Genomic DNA, 20,234 nt, shown 5'->3' with positions numbered 1-20,234 from the left:
ATAGCTAGTGGCTGGCAGGTACACCGCTCCTCTCAACCTCTCGCTTCAGACCTGCTACCGACTCGCTTCACTTCTCGCTTATTACTGACTTCCTACGAACGCTAAAGTGCCGTTTCTCCTGCCAACAATGCTTTCTGGTGCAGACAATCCCTGCTACCATTACAAAATGTATCAATGCGCGGTCTTTCCCGCTCTTTTCTTAAAATGTATCCATACGTGGTCTCTCCCGCCGTTTTTAAAATTATATCGATTTGCGGTCTCTCTTGCCAACAATAGTTTGGCGCAGACATTCCCTGCTACCACAATTATTTCCAACATGACAAATATTAATTATTTCTACTTAATACTATTAATAAAATATAAACATCTTTCATAAATTGTGATTTGACAATGAACAATAGAAATATACACGTGTTACACTTTCATCTTTCTTTGGTTTACTCTCAGTCAGTCCTCAGTACTCATTAGACTATTCATTACATTCAAGAGATCCCGCAATTCTTCCTCACTTTCACCGAGGATAGCATGACATCAGCGAATCTTATCATTGATGTCCTTTCACAATGAATTTTCATCCCACTCTTGAACCTTTCTTTTACTGCTTCATTGCTTCTTCGATGTGCAGATTATACAGCTTGGGCGAAAGACTGCATCTCTGTCTTATATCTTCCTTAATTCGAGAACTTTATTCCTGGTCTCCCACTCTTATTTTTCCCTCTTAGCTCTTGTAAGGACCATACCTTGGTGTATTAAGCAATCAAAATTTTAGGGAATAACTTTTTTTTAGTTCCGAAAGGCGACGTATCATTCTGTCACAAAAATGTAATCTAAATTTTGCGAACAGTTAAAATGGTGTTATTTTGTATCGAATGAGACTGAAAGAGCCGTGTGGCTCTGTTGTCTTGAAGAACCCAAATGGTTGTTCAGCCACCCAATCCGATAACGTTTTCTTCTCCCGCCACAAGCTGTTCTTTCCCGGCGGCCTTCTAGGGTTATGTCTGAAGTGTATCTGCCGAGTGTGGCTGACTACGATGGATGTGTGTAAAGTGTGGTGTCACGTATTTGTTGCATGATAATAGTAAAAGGAAGAGGGTGAAACCCGGTGCCTGCACATAGTCTGCTCCTCGCGAAAAGCACCAAGGGTCCGGGGATTAACGTCACCATCCGACGCAAGGATCACCACCGACGGTGTCACATTCCCTCACTTTACGGGACGCTGCTTAGAGGTTTGTAATTCAATACGGGACACTGGAGAAACGTTCGATAGTCAGGAACTTTGCGTCACAACCTCTCGTTCCCTTCATAGCCTTCCATTTGTATAGAAACAACAAACTCAATTATCAATTTCTTGTTTTTTAGGATCGTCATACCTCTGCATGGTTCCTCTATGTAACAAACGGATCAGCGCTTGGAATATGGCTAGACTTCCTCAGCAGCATTTTCGTTACTATCGTCACCTACAGTTTCCTCGTTCTTTCTGCAGGTAAGAGCCCTACTTAAAATATTATGTCATAGGATACGTTTAAGAATTCATTATATTAATATACAGGGTGTCCTGGAATAAATAGTCTAGGATATCTCAGGGGAGTTAATTCAAATAAAAAAATATAGTCAGCATGGGCTCTAAAAGGCATCTTCGAATCTGTGAAGCAAATCTCTTTCACTGCAAGCTATTTGCTTCCCACATACTTGGAGGAGCTTGTGTGGACCAAACAAGGAAACATTATCCAGTGGACATGGGCTCTAAAATGTGTACCTTGAGAATTGTGAGCCCTTGTTCAAAAGAAGAGAAATGTTTCACAGTAGCGAAGGTAAACAGCTGCTCGTAACTCTCGAATCATGGATTGTAGAGCCCACATTTTTATAGACTCTTTTGCTTCGATTGATCGTACCTATCGTATCTATGAATATTGACAGTTCTTCCCGGCACATTCTGTGTAACAGGTTCGACGTCAGCGATGCATCTTTTCCTAGTCTCTGTGCTCGATGTCAGATTCAGTTTTCGTAATACCATTCTGTTGATCAATGGCGCCTTCACGGTGGCATCAGTCATACAACAATATTTTTCCCGTATAATGTCAGTAGGGTAAGATGTCCTAAATATGATGCGAAACAAAATGTATCTGCACTTTGGAAAGGAAAACAGTAACTGTTCAGAAAAAAATTGTAAATGTTGGAGACGATAAGTTGCTGTAAAAATGATATTATATTTAATTTTTGAAGTTACAAATGTAGACTAGAAAAAACAAAAACGTCTAATTATTTTTTGGACTGAAGTTCCTAAATGTGGTTTGGTTGGTTCAAAATTGGATACACATGTGAAATTGTTATGTGCACTGACAATTGTAGGTAGAGTTCTTAATAATGAGATGCAGAACGTACAAAACGATACATTTGCATAACTAGGATATTTTGTGCGGAATATTTCAAGGAATTTTATGGTATGAAACATAGATCAGTGTGAATTTCTTTGTTTGTTTAACCAGCAATTGGTAAGAACTATTAGCAGTTAGACTTACTATATTGAGATTAATACAAAAATGAGAGATACACAACAGAGAATCACTGCCTTTTTTGTTTCAAGAACATCTTCAGGACCGTTAAGCACAACGCAGATTCCTCTAGAACGATAATATAGTGCAAAAATAACTGTACCTGTAGAAATCCTCTTTCCTCCTCGAAAATTAGCCAAGATGTAATTTTCTCTGTGCATCTGTCATAACAATAGAATCTGGTGTGGACTCTCCAAAGGGATAGGTATCATCCATGCTTTCGTCTGCCCTCAAAGAGATGTCTAAATCAGGGTCAGTCTCTTCAGCTCTTTTTTTCCCTTTTTGTGTATAGCTTTCTGGTTTTCCCTCTTTTGATCTATTCTTTTTCTGTTTTGAAGCTTTTCCTTTTCCACAATGATTTCACTGTTGGAGGTGCGGTCTCAACCGAACGTGTTGCTCTCGTATAGAAAGGGTGGCAAACAGCGGTACACGCCTATGTGGCTGGTGAATGGGCCGTAGGCAACAAAGACATCGTGGAATACGAGGGTTCTCCAGAAAGTAAGTTCCGATCGGTCGCGAAATGGACACCACAGTGAAAACACGATAAAGCTTTGCAAAGATGTATTTGGTAGTGTCTCTAGTAAGACCATCGATCGCATCAAGACGCTCTTTTCAGTTGTGAGCGCACTGTGAGCGAGTAAAGGTGCCTAGAACAACGATGTCTCCCGCCGAAGAGGAGGGCCCGTTGAGAGGCTTCGCTTTAATGAACGCAGCCCACCTAACACAACTGCCACGTGCTTCCTTCTTCATGGCAATTCTCAGCTGCACTCTGCAGGGCCAGTGAAGAAGTTCCTGCAGCTTTTTAGATGGGAAGTGTTCGATCACCCACAACACAGCCCTAACTGGCTCGTCCTGAGTATCATCTCTGTTCACATGAAACGCTGGATACGAAGACAACACCTGGGTGCAGGCTACACCCTATAGAACAGAGTAGAGAATTATCGGAAAGCACAGGCGGCTGCCTTCTTTGACGGTGGTGTTGGAAATTTGGTATAACGCTCCGACAAATGTCTGAGTCGGAGCGGCGACTTTGTAGGGAAGTATCTGGAAAGTGTTGCTAACTCTTGCAAATAAAATGTTTCTGATTTTCACTTTGGTTTCCATTTAGCGGCCGGTCGGAACTTACTTTCTGGACAACCCTCGTATTTCCGCTTCAGCCCTTATAGTTTCATGAAGGTCCAGTAGGTGATAGCGCCATAAGTAGCCTTGCAAATGGCGTCTATAACGGAGGAGTCTTCCAAGCAGAGCTCCCATTGAGTTTCTCTTGGCGGAAAACTAGAGCACTGCAGTAATCATAGGTGCCTGCAGAATGTCAACGAGATCTGGCAGTGTAGAAAAGCACGGTGTCGTTGGGTGAGGCGTCTGCCACATCGCAACAAGGCCGCACGCAATGTGGGAACGTGCGGACCCTCTCTTTCGAGGTGATCGAGAGTCACAACCAAGCACCTCGCTGCACAACCAGACGTATTTGTTGGTAATGCTGACACACTTATTTACCAGTTGGGGTACTCTATCGCGCGTGCCTGCTTGGCTCCTCGCCCCCTAACAGAAGCCCATAAAGGGCAACGAATGACCATCTGCGAGGAATTTCTTGGGCGGTACGAGGCTGATCGTGACAATTTTTTGTCGAACACCGTCACGGGCGATGAGACATGGGATCATCACTTTGAACCGGAAACAAAACGGCAATCCATGGAGTGGCGCCACACCACCTCTCACCAAAAGAAAATGTTCCAATCCGCACCCTTAGCCGGTAAAGCGAAGGCGACGGTCTTCTGGGCCTCTGAAAGGGTTATTCTGTTTGACGACCTCCCTCATGGTGGAACGATCAACTTGAAGTACATTATGCGAGCCTTATGGAACTGAAGATACGACTTCAGCGTGTTGGTAGCTAAAAAAAAAAAGCAAACGAACTGCTTCATCTCTATGACAACATATGGCCTCACGTAAATTTGCGCACCCGAGAGGAGCTCACAAAATTTCATTGGACTACTCTTCTTCATTTACCTTACAAGCCGGATCTCGCACTTTCTGACTTCCATCTATTTGGCCCAATGAAGGGTGCCCTCCGCGGGAAGGATGACGTGGATTATGTGGAGGTTATTGATGAAGCAGGACGTTGGATCAAAAAAGTTCAACTGTGTGTATTCCTAAGGGACTAAACCGATTGGTTCTGATGTAGACCAGTGGAGGGGTCCATGTGGGCATACAGGCCAAAAGAGTGGGGAATAATGTGGTGTATTGGAATCAAGAATAAAAAGAAACTGCTTTCAAGAAAGAACTTTTCATATTTAAGAATTTCACTGACTGCTTGATAATTATCTCCATGTAATGAATCTGACAATAATAAATAATTCAGCAGGTAGAGCACAATTTTCTGTGTGTATAACACGAATTTGGTAGCTACCTAGTCAGTATTTGCGTAAATGTTTTGTTCAAAAATGTTCAAATGTGTGTGAAATCTTATGGGACTTAACTGCTAAGGTCATCAGTCCCTAAGCTTACACACTACTTAACCTAAATTATCCTAAGGACAAGCACACACACCCATGCTGGAGGGAGGACTCGAACTTCCACCGGGACCAGCCGCACAGTCCATGACTGCAGCGCCTAAGACCGCTCTGCTAATCCCGCGCGGCGGCGAATGTTTCGTTGGAACTATGTGCACATTTACTTGCAGCCTGAAAATGTTGTTTTTTCTCGTGTGTAGCCTCGTGGGCAGCCTCTGGGGAATGGAAAGAGGATTTAAAAAGGAGCATAATAGTTCATGTATTCATATGCTAATTTTTTTGTTAGCTGAAGACAATTATATGGTATTACATGTTTGCTTAGTTTCTGCCTTTTGGTTTGCAAATTTTCAGCTTTGAGATATTTTTTTTCTTTTTAGATGTTGTCTTCTGATGTCTAAATGAAATGCTTGCAGTGTCTACCATTAGCTCCAACACACGCTTCTAAAGGTGACATCATTGAATATCTCAATAGCTCACATATTCCAGGCGTCTCTGCTGTATCTGCTGCAGCCCTTCTTCAGCATGAGAGCGAAGAACGTCAACATTCACAATACCATTTTACTTTGCAGACAAAAACAATTTTGAATCAGCGTTTCCCAAATAAAAGGTTAGGTCATGGTGTAGCAACATCTTGACCTGCTTGTTCGCGTGTGCTCAGTACATTGGATTTCTTTTCGTTATTATTTTTGGGAACTGCGTATTCAAAACCTATTGCGAATGTTGACATTCTTCACCAGCGTGTTCAAGAAATATTTCAGACTGTATAACAGACAAATGGAGTACAGGAGCGAATAAGACAGTCAATGATGCGGTGTTTAGATTATTGTGTTACAGCTAATGGTGGACACTTTGTGCATTTCATTTAGCTACTAGAAGAGAACATTAGAAAAGGAAAAAAAAACCTGTGGAACCAAGGTGCAAATCTGCAAACAAGAAGACAGAAACGAAGCGAACAATTAACGCGAAAAATATTCTCTAACCAAGAAAATAAAAACATTTACCATATGGAAATGTGAACATTTTTAAAATTCTTTTAAGACTTCTGTCCTTTTACCAGAATTTTTCCACATATTAGTTACCTCCTTTTGAACAAAACGCTATAACTCTGTTACTTACAGAGACATTAATTCACAGGTTCATTCGGTGGTTCCGGTGTGGGTCTGGCAATTTCGCAGTCACTCATTCTGACTGGTATGCTTCAGTATGGGATTATGCAAATGACTGAAGTGGTCAGCCAGATGACGTCAGTGGAGAGAGTCCTTGAGTACACCAAGATTCCTTCTGAACCTGCTCTGGAGTCCGCACCAGGTGAGGAAACGACGATGAACGTGATTTAACTGCTACTGTGGCGAAACATGTACATGTACGTATACCTTAGTTCAGTAAGTAGATTTAGAATGGAGAAGACGTCCTGTGTGTTTTACAAGGTGATTCCGTGATGATGTCACAAACTTTCACAGCTTATGGAGAAGGATTTTGTATCAATTTGAGGCAAGGGATCCTGGTCCGTAAATGACCGAGTCAGAATCTATAAGCGAAAATCGTTCTGATACCTCTGACAGTGAGCCTCTCCCACAACAAGGGCTTTGCCTTCCATTTTTTTGGAGGTGATGGTATGGACCAAAACGTGGGCTCTAAAGTGCCTATCTTGAGAGCTATGAGCACTTGTTCAGCAGTATAGACATGTTTCACAATAGGGAAGATCAGCAACTGCTCATACTTCTTACGGTGTGCACTTTAGAGTCCATAGAGTCCATGTTTACCGGACATTTATTTTCTTGTTTTCGTCCATACTGTCTGCTCCCAGAATATGGACAGCAATGAGTCTACCTCTGTCAGAGGCATCAGAACGTTTTTCACTTACAACTTTCGACTCGGCTGTTATCCGATCAGGGTCCCTTACGTCAAATTCATACATTTATCCTTCTCCATCACCTCTGAAAATTTGTAACATCTCCACGGAATCACCCTGTATGTTCACTCACTCTCTAATATGTTACATTTTTCATTAATCAATTTGGAGATAATTTTAAACAACATTCAGTTCTGGAGCCTCTAACTACGTAAATGTGCTTTTGATATTCACTTTACTTACTAGAGCGTCACACTCAATATGAACACACAAAAACTGTGGCTACATTCTTCCCAATTCTAATTTCTTACATTGTATACAATTTTCCTTAAATTATAAATATTTTTCACATATGTGTTTTTAAATAAACGTGGGATATTCGCTTTAAATAAAGTTTAATTAAGCAGTTGAATTTACGTAGTAACAGTGGAACAAATAGGAACTGGAGGTACGTCCTTCAGCAATGGTATAGTTGTACGTTATAGCTGTTTATGTCATATGAATCTTTGAGATTAAGAAATGGCAAAATTTTATTCATAATTCCCATTTCACAAACTACAGTCATTGTTGTAATGTTTTTACAACTTTTAATGAGCTGGAAAAATTATAATAAAATAATTTTTTAAAAACTATTTCTCGCTCTATTTTATGTCAGGTTAACTTCCCATGACTGTTAAAACCTTACAGTTTCGCCATAAAGCCAAAATATTGGCATGTGGCATCTAATGATGTCTGATAATGTATGTTATAAGTGCTGGCCGGCAGTGATTGTGGCTGACGGCTTCCACAATTCAGACACAGTGATTTGGCATGAGCAGTAGCTGCAGTACTGGTTGTAACATGTCCGCACAGGCTCCAACTGTCTCTCGCACCAATCTTCCAGCGATGTACAACTGATAACCGTTGTCTACTTACTTACGAATTCACGCATCTGTTTGAGCTGCAAGACTGCAATATTCACACTATACAAGCTTTAGATAATAATAGTAGTTACAGCAATCATAGCTACAGTAGTGAATGTAGAGTATCAAAATAATTAAGTATTGTTAACATTATAGTCATTAATTTCCTCCACTGTATTTTTTTTGAAACACTGACAAAAGAAACAAACCGAAATTTTTGACGGCAGTTATAAGGAATCACATTTAGAGAATGAATTGACTGTGCTGGGAATATGACAGAAATGATATGGTAAATTTAACATATGAGATGAAAGGACAAAAAAAAAAAGAAACAGAAATAGATTCGGATGATGAAAGCTGGAATAGGGTCGACAATGAGGAAGAATTATTGGTTCGATATTGGTCATAAGGAAGATAGATAGGATACGCTGAAGAGGAGAGCTGCGCCGGTGACAACTCACGTTCGGCAGAATGGCGGTTCAAAACTTAGTTTTCCCGTGTTTTTTCTAAATCTCATGAAGCAAATACCGGAATGGTTCCTTTATTAATGACCTCGCTGTTTTTCTTGCCTATCCTTACAGAGTCCGGGACTGCTGTCTGTCACTAATCAACATGTCGATTAGGCGTTAGACATTAATCTTTCTACTAAATTTCGTATCTCCAGCAAACCTCGCATCGGGCGGATCTTTCCTTCGATTTCTTTTCTGTTAATCGAATTAGTTCTGTAAACAATCGTCACGTTAGTCATAATTTCCTCCTCCCACTCGAAATTTCTCGAAACAGAAATTAACCATCTCTCTGAAATCAATCTGTTGTGACTTTCATTTCAACACCATCTTTTCCCACAAGCAGCACACTTTCACAAGTGGCTTGAGCTGCAGCGTCAGAAAGGCTCATCCCCAGTCACGGTTGGCTTTCAGTTTGACTTCACATGAGCTGCCATGTCCTTCTGACTGCTATTGTGTAGCAAGATGCAATTCACCCCATGGCGTTTTTATGTTTTCAGCAACTTCCAGGTAACAGAGGTTTTACAAAACAGCTGAGATTTTCAGCGATAAGGATCGACGCTGCAGTTTTTCTAACATCATCTCACATCTTTCACTTTATTGCCATCCCGATCATATCTTGTCTCTACAGTCTCATAAAAAAGACAACTGTTTTTTCAGCTTGCTGTTGACTTTGCAGAAGCTCTCTCACTCGTTTGCATAGAAATTATTTGTTGTCTTGGGATGATTACTTCTAGTTTCATACGATTCCCGTGAGAAACTCACTCTGTGTACAGTGGATATATATATGTCTTGGCACCGTACATAATTTTTCTTATTACTTTTCAAAAACTTTTGATTATTTTCTAAGCTGTTTCCTGTGACTAAATAATATACCTGACAAAGAGTATGTTAGATAAAATACACTTTTAAATTATTTTAGTGCTCACGTCCTTTAGTGTCTATGTATAGACGTGAAGAAGCAAGTTGAAACATAAGATTTGTTTGCTGTTTTCTTCTAGTTTCGTTATAAATATGGTTGTAAATTCAGACGTGTAAATTGAACTAATCATAGCATAGCTGCAATATTCTAGATAACATAAGCACCTCTCCATACCTTACAAAGATATAAAAAGCTCCCCCCTGTTCACCTGAAAGAGAAACTTTTACAAACGCTTGTACTTCCATGACACTCTGCTGTCTTTTCAACGATCACTGTCTCTCATATCCCTCACAAACCTTATTCTTTTCGTATGAAAATGGCAGCAACACTCATTCCCATCAAAGCATTTCTAACCCACTCAATCACTCGTCCGCTTTCTCGAAGATCTTTTCAGTGAAGGAATCCGACTCTGGAATGATATCCCTCTTTACATCACCGAAATGAGCAACATCTCCAGCTTTAAACAAAGTTAATGACATACCTACTGAAGCAACAATAATGCCTATTTTAGTCTCTGTACGCAGTATTTACGCCACTAAGTCCTTCTTTGCAGTGCTATTATATAGTGCAGTTTACTTAAATTCCCACCCTCGGAATCCGATATATCAGAGAACATCGCACATTCCTTTACATACATTCACATCATTTTTAAATATACACTACCGGCCATTAAAATTGCTACACCAAGAAGAAATGCAGATGATAAACGGGTATTCATTGGACAAATATATAATACTAGAACTGACATTTGATTACATTTTCACGCAATTTGGGTGCATAGAGCCTGAGAAATCAGTGCCCAAAACAACCACCTCTGGCCGTAATAACGGCCTTGATACGCCTGGCCATTGAGTCGAACAGAGCTTGGATGGAGAGTACAGGAACAGCTGCCCATGCAGCTTCAACACGATACCATGGTTCATCAAAAGCAGTGACTGGCGTATTGTGACGAGCCAGTTGCTCGGCCGCCATTGACCAGACGTTTTCAGTTCGTGAGAGAACTGGAGAATGTGCTGGCCAGGGTAGCAGTCGAGCATTTTCTGTATCCAGAAAGGCCCGTACAGGACCTGCAACATGCGGTCGTGCATTATCCTGCTCAAATGTAGGGTTTCGCAGGGATCGAATGAAGGGTAGAGCCACGGGTCGTAACACATCTGAAATGTAACGTCCACTGTTCAAAGTGCCGTCAATGTGAACAAGAGGTGACCGAGACGTGTAACCAATAGCAACCCATACCATCACGCCGGGTGATACGCCAGTATGGCGATGACGAATACACGCTTCCAATGTGCGTTCACCACGATGTCGCGAAACACGGATGCGACCACCATGATGCTGTGAGCACGGCGTTCCGTATTACTCTACTGAACCCACCGATTCCATATTCTGCCAACAGTCTCTGGATCTCAACCAACGCGAGCAGCAGTGTCGCGATACGATAAACCGCAATCGCGATAGGCAACAATCAGACGTATATCAGAGTCGGAAACGTGATGGTACGCATTTCTCCCCCTTACACGAGGCATCACAACAACGTTTCACCAGGCAACGCCGGTCAAATACTGTTTGTGTACGAGAAATCGGTTGGAAACTTTCATCATGTCAGCACGTAGTAGGTGTCACCACCGGCGCCAACCTTGTACGAATGCTCTGAAAAGATAATCATTTGCATATCACAGCATCTTCTTCCTGTCGGTTAAATTTAACGTCTGTAGTACGTCATCTTCGTGGTGTAGCAATTTTAATGGCCAGAAGTGTATTAATACTATTATCTACTATTTTTTCTACTAAAATTATTCTTTTTCTTTAGGTAAGTAAGATGTAAAAAGGATTCTGTATGTCTGAAGTCCTTGCCCGTCGTAAAAGACACCTTGAAGACCCTAATCTGATCACGTTTCATAAATAAATAATAGAAGGCGGCAGAGCAGTTCCAGTCTGGTTATAATGAACTCACATGGAAAAGAAATAACGAAACATTTTTTACTACCAAAAATGATGAATTATAATGCAGAATCCGTCTGAGTGCTCGATTCGTGTTTCCAGCTAAGTTTTTGGTTCCCGCAGTAGTCGGGAAACAAACTTCATCGCCAGACTCCTGACCACATACTGCAATCGTTCTCTTTTGACAAAACAGTAATAAAGGAACATTAAAGAATACTGCTGAATCGACGACAAGATAAATACAGACGATAGACAAAATATATTCTGACACACCTTTGTCAGGAGTACAGTCACTACTGTCCATTAAACTTTGGAAATATTGAAATATTTAGTTAGATTTTAGTTCCCTCAAAACTTGCTCTGTTTAGACCAAAATAATTAACGTGAAATTTGTGTAATAAACTGCAATCCACAGACATTGTCTTAGAAACTCCACTGTGTATCATCTAGGTTCAGGCAGTTGCATTTTGTCTGTAAACTGTGGTTCTACAAATGCGCTGACGTAGAATACATGAATTAAATTGCTGCCCTTATTTCTTGGCTATGGTAGTCTACGATCACAATCAATATTCAGACAGTTAAAAACGTCACGAATCTTTGTCATTGATGTTATTTAATTCATAAACAAATTTACTTCCACAGTAAGATAACACTGGAGTCAACCATTTCTGAATGACTACCAGAAACGAATGGAACCTACTCAACATGAGGTCTCATAAGGCGAAGTCTAGCTCTCTCTATTATTAATTTGTTTGTTCCAGATAAGAAACCACCAGGTTCATGGCCACAACGAGGACAGGTCGTCTTCCAGAAGATGTATCTGAAGTACAGCCCAACAGATCCTCCAGTTCTCAAGAACCTCAATTTCACAATTCATCCTACCCATAAGGTTTTGCTATACGTTCTTAATCACATCAGAAATGAATGTGTGTGTGTGTGTGTCTATATCTCTACATAGGTTCTAAATATCTGTGTAGGTTGGTATCGTCGGCCGAACAGGAGCAGGGAAGTCGTCCCTTATCTCTGCTCTCTTCCGATTGGCCCCTATAGAGGGAGCCATTCTGATTGACGATGTGGACACCAGCACTCTGGGACTTCACGACTTGCGGAAACACATCTCCATTATACCACAGGAACCTGTGCTCTTCTCGGAGACTCTGCGCTTCAACCTTGACCCGTTTTCAGAGTTTGAAGATGCAAAACTTTGGGATGTACTTGAGGAGGTATGTAAATTTACTGAACATGTGTAATATATGTTCATGAAAATGTGAATTTAAAAAATACGTTGCTTATATTCTGAAGCCGAAAGAAAGGTTTGAGTGATGAAGTCAAAGGGACGGGGCACGCTATCTCGGTTTGGACAACGTTGGGGAAGAAAGTCATCCTGGTCTAAAGCAAAGCAACCACCATTCAGGTAGTCACTTGTTGGAGTTTACAGAGACCATTGAACACAAAGATCCGCATGGACAGCCATACCCAGATACGTGGCGTAAGGGATGATATAGGTATCGCATTCTGGAAAACGACAGTTCAAATCCCTATCTAGGTGTCCAGATTTAGGGTTTCTATGATTCCCCTGTATCGCTGAGGTTGAATGCCAAGATGGTCTCTCTAAGAGAGCACTGCCGATATCCTTCCCTATTCTTCCAAAACCCGAGCTCTAATGACCTTGTGATCGACGCGGCGGTAAGCACTAATCCACATTCCTGTTCTTCAGTTAGACATTTGAACCACGTCTTTCTTAAAACTGATTCAAGTGTCTCTGGCCTTGGGGCTCCTCTCTCAGTTTGCAGGCTCTTCAGATTCTTGAAGGAAACACTTAGAAAAATGGACTCATATATACACTCCTGGAAATTGAAATAAGAACACCGTGAATTCATTGTCCCAGGAAGGGGAAACTTTATTGACACATTCCTGGGGTCAGATACATCACATGATCACACTGACAGAACCACAGGCACATAGACACAGGCAACAGAGCATGCACAATGTCGCCACTAGTACAGTGTACATCCACCTTTCGCAGCAATGTAGGCTGCTGTTCTCCCATGGAGACGATCGTAGAGATGCTGGATGTAGTCCTGTGGAACGGCTTGCCATGCCATTTCCACCTGGCGCCTCAGTTGGACCAGCGTTCGTGCTGGACGTGCAGACCGCGTGAGACGACGCTTCATCCAGTCCCAAACATGCTCAATGGGGGACAGATCCGGAGATCTTGCTGGCCAGGGTAGTTGACTTACACCTTCTAGAGCACGTTGGGTGGCACGGGATACATGCGGACGTGCATTGTCCTGTTGGAACAGCAAGTTCCCTTGCCGGTCTAGGAATGGTAGAACGATGGGTTCGATGACGGTTTGGATGTACCGTGCACTATTCAGTGTCCCCTCGACGATCACCAGTGGTGTACGGCCAGTGTAGGAGATCGCTCCCCACACCATGATGCCGGGTGTTGGCCCTGTGTGCCTCGGTCGTATGCAGTCCTGATTGTGGCGCTCACCTGCACGGCGCCAAACACGCATACGACCATCATTGGCACCAAGGCAGAAGCGACTCTCATCGCTGAAGACGACACGTCTCCATTCGTCCCTCCATTCACGCCTGTCGCGACACCACTGGAGGCGGGCTGCACGATGTTGGGGCGTGAGCGGAAGACGGCCTAACAGTGTGCGGGACCGTAGCCCAGCTTCATGGAGACGGTTGCGAATGGTCCTCGCCGATACCCCAGGAGCAACAGTGTCCCTAATTTGCTGGGAAGTGGCGGTGCGGTCCCCTACGGCACTGCGTAGGATCCTACGGTCTTGGCGTGCATCCGTGCGTCGCTGCGGTCCGGTCCCAGGTCGACGGGCACGTGCACCTTCCGCCGACCACTGGCGACAACATCGATGTACTGTGGAGACCTCACGCCCCACGTGTTGAGCAATTCGGCGGTACGTCCACCCGGCCTCCCGCATGCCCACTATACACCCTCGCTCAAAGTCCGTCAACTGCACATACGGTTCACGTCCACTCTGTCGCGGCATGCTACCAGTGTTAAAGACTGCGATGGAGCTCCGTATGCGACGGCAAACTGGCTGACACTGACGGTGGCGGTGCACAAATGCTGCGCAGCTAGCGCCATTCGACGGCCAACACCGTGGTTCCTGGTGTGTCCGCTGTGCCGTGCGTGTGATCATTGCTTGTACAGCCCTCTCGCAGTGTCCGGAGCAAGTATGGTGGGTCTGACACACCGGTGTCAATGTGTTCTTTTTTCCATTTCCAGGAGTGTATATCTTAGTTAGCTCTCCAAGAGCAATGTTTGTGAAGTAAACGTGATAGCAGCGACTGTATGCCAAGGCATTTACAAATGACTTCGGAATTTGAGGATTGTGTATAGAGGGAATATATAAGTTTATTAAAACTCTTGATTTGCTCACATAATGACGTAGAATTCATAGAATAGCGAATCAGTCATGTATAATAGTAAAATAGTTTACTGCAGTTACTACAAATTGGTCACCAAAACACACATCGGAACAATACAGAAATTCTTGAGTCGTTTCATGTGATAGCGAAGCTGAAACAAAAGCTTGTTTTTTAAAGCAAGACATTGAGATGGCGTAACGGCGGGAAAGAAGGTAGTAGAGCAACACTGAAACATAGTGCTACCGATAACTGTAATTATAATCCAACCACCATAATTAACTTCCAAACTGAAAACAGAGATGTAGGAAGCTGTAGGAGATAGACGCCGGAAATACTGCTATACTAAGTTTTGCAACTATTTTTAGAGAACCTAAATGTTTCACACTGCAACGTTCGTTTTACTTTCTGTGGATAAAACATTAGTGCTTCATTCAACACATAACTGACCAGCGCTGGAAAGATAATGTAGATTGATGTTGCTTGAACTATAATTTTACGCAATGGCCTTATAGGGACAAGCTGCTTCCAATAAGGTCATTCTTGTTACTCAAATAGTCGATTTCCCGTAATGGCTTGGACGTTGTTTAGTTCATTTAATGCTCCCTGAGAACTACACGATGTATTAATATAAAAGTTATAAGATACTGAATAGTTCATTTATGTGATTCTAGCACAAAATTTGATTAATTTTCACACTTTGGGCAAATGAAGTTGTCTGTATCATATTTTGTCAGTCCACAGCACTCTTCATTAACCTAAATGTTGCATTGACCGTAAATTCTCGTATCAGCCTCAGCAAGCTCTTCACAAACAAAACAATACCGCATCACAGACGAGTTGTGTAGATCGTACTTGTGCTTGGTTGAGAGAGATTCTTGGAAATTGTTTTTCGCCCGCCATTGGATTCTTTATAGTTTTGCTTGCCGCTAATTTCTTTTTTGTATGTGAGTAGAGAATTTACAACTACTACGCCACTGGAATACTAGGCTTGCTGCGAGAATCATTGGGTATACCGCGAGTAGTCTTAACTCATAGCAAAAGGAAGTGACTCGTGTCGTGCTGCGTATAGGAATGAGTGAATGATGCACAGTGTAACTGTCCCAGGATGTTTTTAACTTTATTTCAGTGATACCCAGTGTTAGTGAGAGACAAAATGCGTACAGATGTTGTGACCGGGTGTAAAGGCAAATTACCCTACAGGCCCGAAAGTGCAAGTTTTTTCGTTTCCGAAGCAAGAAGAATTGTTAGAAAAATGGAAGTGGGCTAGCCCCAGGGAAATTTTAACAATCAACAAAACAACAAAAGTAATTCATTAAAATTCCTTTATGATCATACTGTAGTGTGAAATTAATACCGTGAAGCATAACCTCAAATTTACACTTAGTATGTTAATTTTTTGGCAGTGTGTTCCTGATTTAGAGCACTGGCTAGGCTTGGATGTCTTTTGCCGCTTCATTTTTGACGCGGACAGGACTGCACTTGGAGAACATTGGGGAGCATTTAAAACAGAAGAATTTGAAGATGAGGAGTCTTCACACTTGCATTCAGCAACTGATGTTCTGTCTAGCAGGTTTAGATAACGGGCAACTATTCTCAGAAATGTCTAGCGAGATCTCAAAAGAAGTTGAGGGAGCGAATCCAACTTCAGGAACTATGTCTGGATTGTACGTGTATGTCCTTGTTCCTTTAAATCCAGAAACGAAGTTCACAGCAGTATGGATCCATCCCATACGCTAGAAAATACGTTCTCAGATTCAGCTCTTTTTATTTGACGTTCTTGGTGAGACACTCAGTACTTCTGCACTACGTCATCCCAATCCATCTCAGAGGATTTGAAGAATGATTTATGTAGCGGTTGCAATTTATGGCTGGCAATACTGGGGTGACAAAACAGAGTAATGTTCTATTTTTCCACTGCAGGAATAAATCCACTATCACGGTGCGAAGAATCCCCACCAAAAACAAGTTATGTTTTATTTGTATTTGTCTTGTATTGGAAAAAATTATCGAGCCACTGGATAAAAACTTCGATGGTCATACTCCCCTTCGGCATCATTACAACTTTGCTGCCAGGAGAAAATTTTCTTCCCACTCTGGTCTCAACCTCTGCCCCTTGAACAAAATCATGGGTATAGTTGTTCCAAGGCGACCCACGCATTACAACTGTTGCAATCAGAGCGTGTTGTGGAGCTACCAAGTGTACTCGTTTGGCTCCTTTTCGTGCGAGCATTTGTTATTGGTGGTGCAAGGTAAGTCTACAACCTTGCCTATCGATATTGTATATCATATGAGGTTTATGAGTTGCACCAATTTGATCCATTACTTGTTTTATATTGATAAAGTAGTCCATCACATTAAACTTATTCAGTTTCGAGGACCTTCCATGATTTACGTTTTGCGTTCTGTATCGTCCTTTTTCTGTTTGGAGTTTTAGAAACAGTTCCGTCCAACGGCATAGATTTTATCTGTATTTTCTCTGAAAGGGTTTGGAATTTTGTGCTCTATACACTACATTTGAGAATATTACTTGTGACAGGCATTCCTGCATCTGTCAGTCGAAAAACGCTGTGACATAGTTCTTCGTCTTGCTCTACTCTTAGAGTACAGTGTCGTTCCAATTTCCTTTCAGTTATTCCGGAAATAATGTGACCTGCGAAGTATTCGTCGGGGAATACGAAACGTTCTTATTGCTTCCATCAACAGCGTACCATCACGAGCAGCAGCTAAAGCTAAATCCATTTGCTCCTTTGTTCAGAGGACTTGCTTCTGTTACACGTAGCTGGATTCCATTTTTTACCACTAAAAGGAACAAACATTCTTTATTGAACTATTATATTACATGTCGTTAACTAAGGTCAATTTATATCTCTTACAAAAATTAAAATATATGAAAAACAAGCCCTACTGAGACTGACTGGATTCGAACTATAGACAGTCTAACCGGGAGGCACCGATGGAGGCCCATGTGACAATATAACAAAAGAGTCAAGAAATTCTGAAATTCTCTAATTCCTACACCTACCCCAGACTGAATATTAATACGTTACAAGTTGAAATATTAAAATAGCGTAAATAAGTTTTGAAATCATGAGCATACAATTTAAGTAAGACAACTATAACCTGGGCTTTATCCAAAATACATTGCCATACAAACTTCAACATATTGAAAACCAAATCAAAAAATTCGGAATATGGTGACACTAAAATCTGCCAGAAGGAACAACCTCGCATCAGGTGGTCTGAGTTACTTCATAATCAAGTAGGTGCTGCCATCTAGACGTCCTGTAGCTGAAATTTTCCACAGATAGCCATTGGCCTAGCTGGCTTTACTTCGACCACCTATTTTAGTATAAAATCTTCTCAAGTTGTTAACCGCATCATTAAATCACACATCCAGGCCAAGAGAGCTCAACTTCTACATGTGTTGCACCAACTGAAACCTAATCTGGCCAGTGGGCAAATGTATATCTGGGCATAAATCAGCTTTACAAAGAAAATGATCCTGCCTGTACTATCATACGGCTGCTCAACGTGGGTTATTGCCAGACTCAAATCAAAGGCCCTTAAAGATAATTTAAAATCGGTGTTTTGGGTGCTCGTCAATGGCCAGGATGCGCCCCGCCCTGCCACCTGCCACCTCGACTACAATGGCTCGGTGGTAACTCACGCTCGCATCGCATAAAGGTGCCTCATGCCATTGTCGAGTCATCCCAGTAGGGTGTTGTAACCATCGTCTCCGAAGGGCTCAAGCACACCGAGCCAAGTCCCTGCTTACGCTTAAATAAAATTAACTTAAATCCCCTAAACCTCATTTCTTATCAGTCAAGTTAATAATAACTATCCTTCTGTAACGCCACATCTTAAAAGCTTTGATTCTCTTATATTCTGACTCTCCCACAGTCCATAATTCACTTCCATTCAAAGTCGCTCTCCTGACATAAATTCTCAGAAATTTCTCTCAAATTGAGGCCTATGTTCGATCCATTTGGGGTTCTTTTGATGAGGATTGCTTTATTTTGTCCGTTTTCCTCTTTTTCTTATATCTTCTTTGCTTAGTCAGTCATGTGTAACTTTGCTTCGAAGGTAGCAGAACATAAATTCTTCCACTATATGTTGCTCAGTTTAGATGCCAATTCTGTCTCTAGTATCGCTCTGCTCTTTCTCAGTACTTTCCAAATTCTTTCGCTTTCTCTCGGTCCATACTCTACACTATGCACACTGTTCACCTCATTCAACATGTCTTGGATTTGTTCCTCAGTTTTACATAAGACAGCAATGTCATCACAGAATCTTATCACTGATATCGTTTCATTCTGAACAATAGAAGTATTAATATGTATTTCTCAGGTTGTTCCATTTTATCCTATAATTTCACAGGTGGAGCTCAAGTCGAGCATACAGACACTGGACTTCCGGGTGACGGAAGGCGGCAGTAATTTCAGCGTGGGCCAGAGGCAGCTGGTGTGTCTGGCGAGGGCCATTCTCAGGAACAACAGGATCCTGGTGCTCGATGAAGCCACCGCAAACGTCGACCCAGAGTGAGTATTTACACATAAAATACTTAAAATTCTGCCGTCGTGAGAACTATGAATTCGTAGCAACATTTTCCAGGTTTTCAAGTGGCAATGTTCTGTTTCAAATTTCTCACGTTTCGCTGCCCCCTTTGACCGGAACTGCCAATGTCTATTGAGCCATAGTAGCCACCACATCCCACACAGATCATGTTGCCATATATATAACGTCGGCTGCACATTTCGAAGTAAGTTTCAGAGCAGATGTAGACATCCACGCAGCATTTGGTTCAGTTATTAAGTAGAATATTTTTAACTGAGACAGGCATTTCCAATGGATGAAAGACCGCTTTCTGAGACGTACTTTCGATTTATTTGTAGAAAACAAATGTAATGGAATCTATTCGAATTAAATCATGCGACGACGATGGGATCAGGTTAAGAAATTCGGTACAAGAAAGAGCAGACGAGGTTTGTATTTGGATAGAATAATAAATGACGACATTGGATGTGGAGGTGATATAATACAGTATCCGATTGAAACTATCAGGACGCCACTATGTAATGCAGAATTGGCCCCTACATGTCACGAGAGGTGATCCACCAGTATAAAAGGAGAAGGTGAGTACTGTGTTGTCAGTAAAGAAGCAGCAACAGTAGAATGTGTCTGTCAGGAAAGCTGAGTGACTTCGAACACGAACTAGTTTTTGGATTTCACCTGAATAATAAACCCATCATGGACATTCAGCCCCTCTAGAGCCACCCAAGTAGACTGCTAGTGATGTGATTGTGGACTGAAGACGCTAAGGAACAACAAAAGCTAAACCGAGACCAGGCACATCTCATGTACTGACGGACAGGGACCGTCGAACATAGCGTAGGGTACTTGTAAACAATCGCATGAATTCAGGTATTTCTTAAGCAAACGCTAAATACGAAAGGGTATGAACTTATTTTAGAGAGATGTGTACTGCATATTGCAGAGGGACTGTTAGTAGTCGATGATTCCATTAGCATGACAGTGCACCCTGTCGTAAAACAGCATTTGTGAGGAAATAGTTTGTAGATAATAACATTCCTAAATGGACTGGTCTGCCCAGAATCTCGACCTGAACCCTTATGGACTGAGGTAGATC

At 41.9% G+C, this 20,234-nt stretch overlaps 1 protein-coding gene across 1 annotated transcript in view; it reads left to right on the top strand.

Annotated features, from left to right (window-relative positions):
* LOC126456436 (ATP-binding cassette sub-family C member 4-like) overlaps positions 1-20,234 on the top strand; it is a 130,218-nt gene that overhangs the window by 94,043 nt on the left and 15,941 nt on the right. The window contains exons 18-22 of the mRNA XM_050092186.1: positions 1,360-1,483; positions 6,197-6,370; positions 11,947-12,074; positions 12,163-12,408; positions 18,965-19,125. Coding sequence (XP_049948143.1) covers positions 1,360-1,483; positions 6,197-6,370; positions 11,947-12,074; positions 12,163-12,408; positions 18,965-19,125 — 833 coding nt within the window. The remainder of the gene's footprint in view (positions 1-1,359; positions 1,484-6,196; positions 6,371-11,946; positions 12,075-12,162; positions 12,409-18,964; positions 19,126-20,234) is intronic.

Source organism: Schistocerca serialis, chromosome 2 (genome assembly GCF_023864345.2).
Source record: "Schistocerca serialis cubense isolate TAMUIC-IGC-003099 chromosome 2, iqSchSeri2.2, whole genome shotgun sequence".
Taxonomy (NCBI): domain Eukaryota; kingdom Metazoa; phylum Arthropoda; class Insecta; order Orthoptera; family Acrididae; genus Schistocerca; species Schistocerca serialis.
Note: the sequence above shows the minus strand (reverse complement) of the source record. Positions and strands in the feature narration are given on the sequence as shown.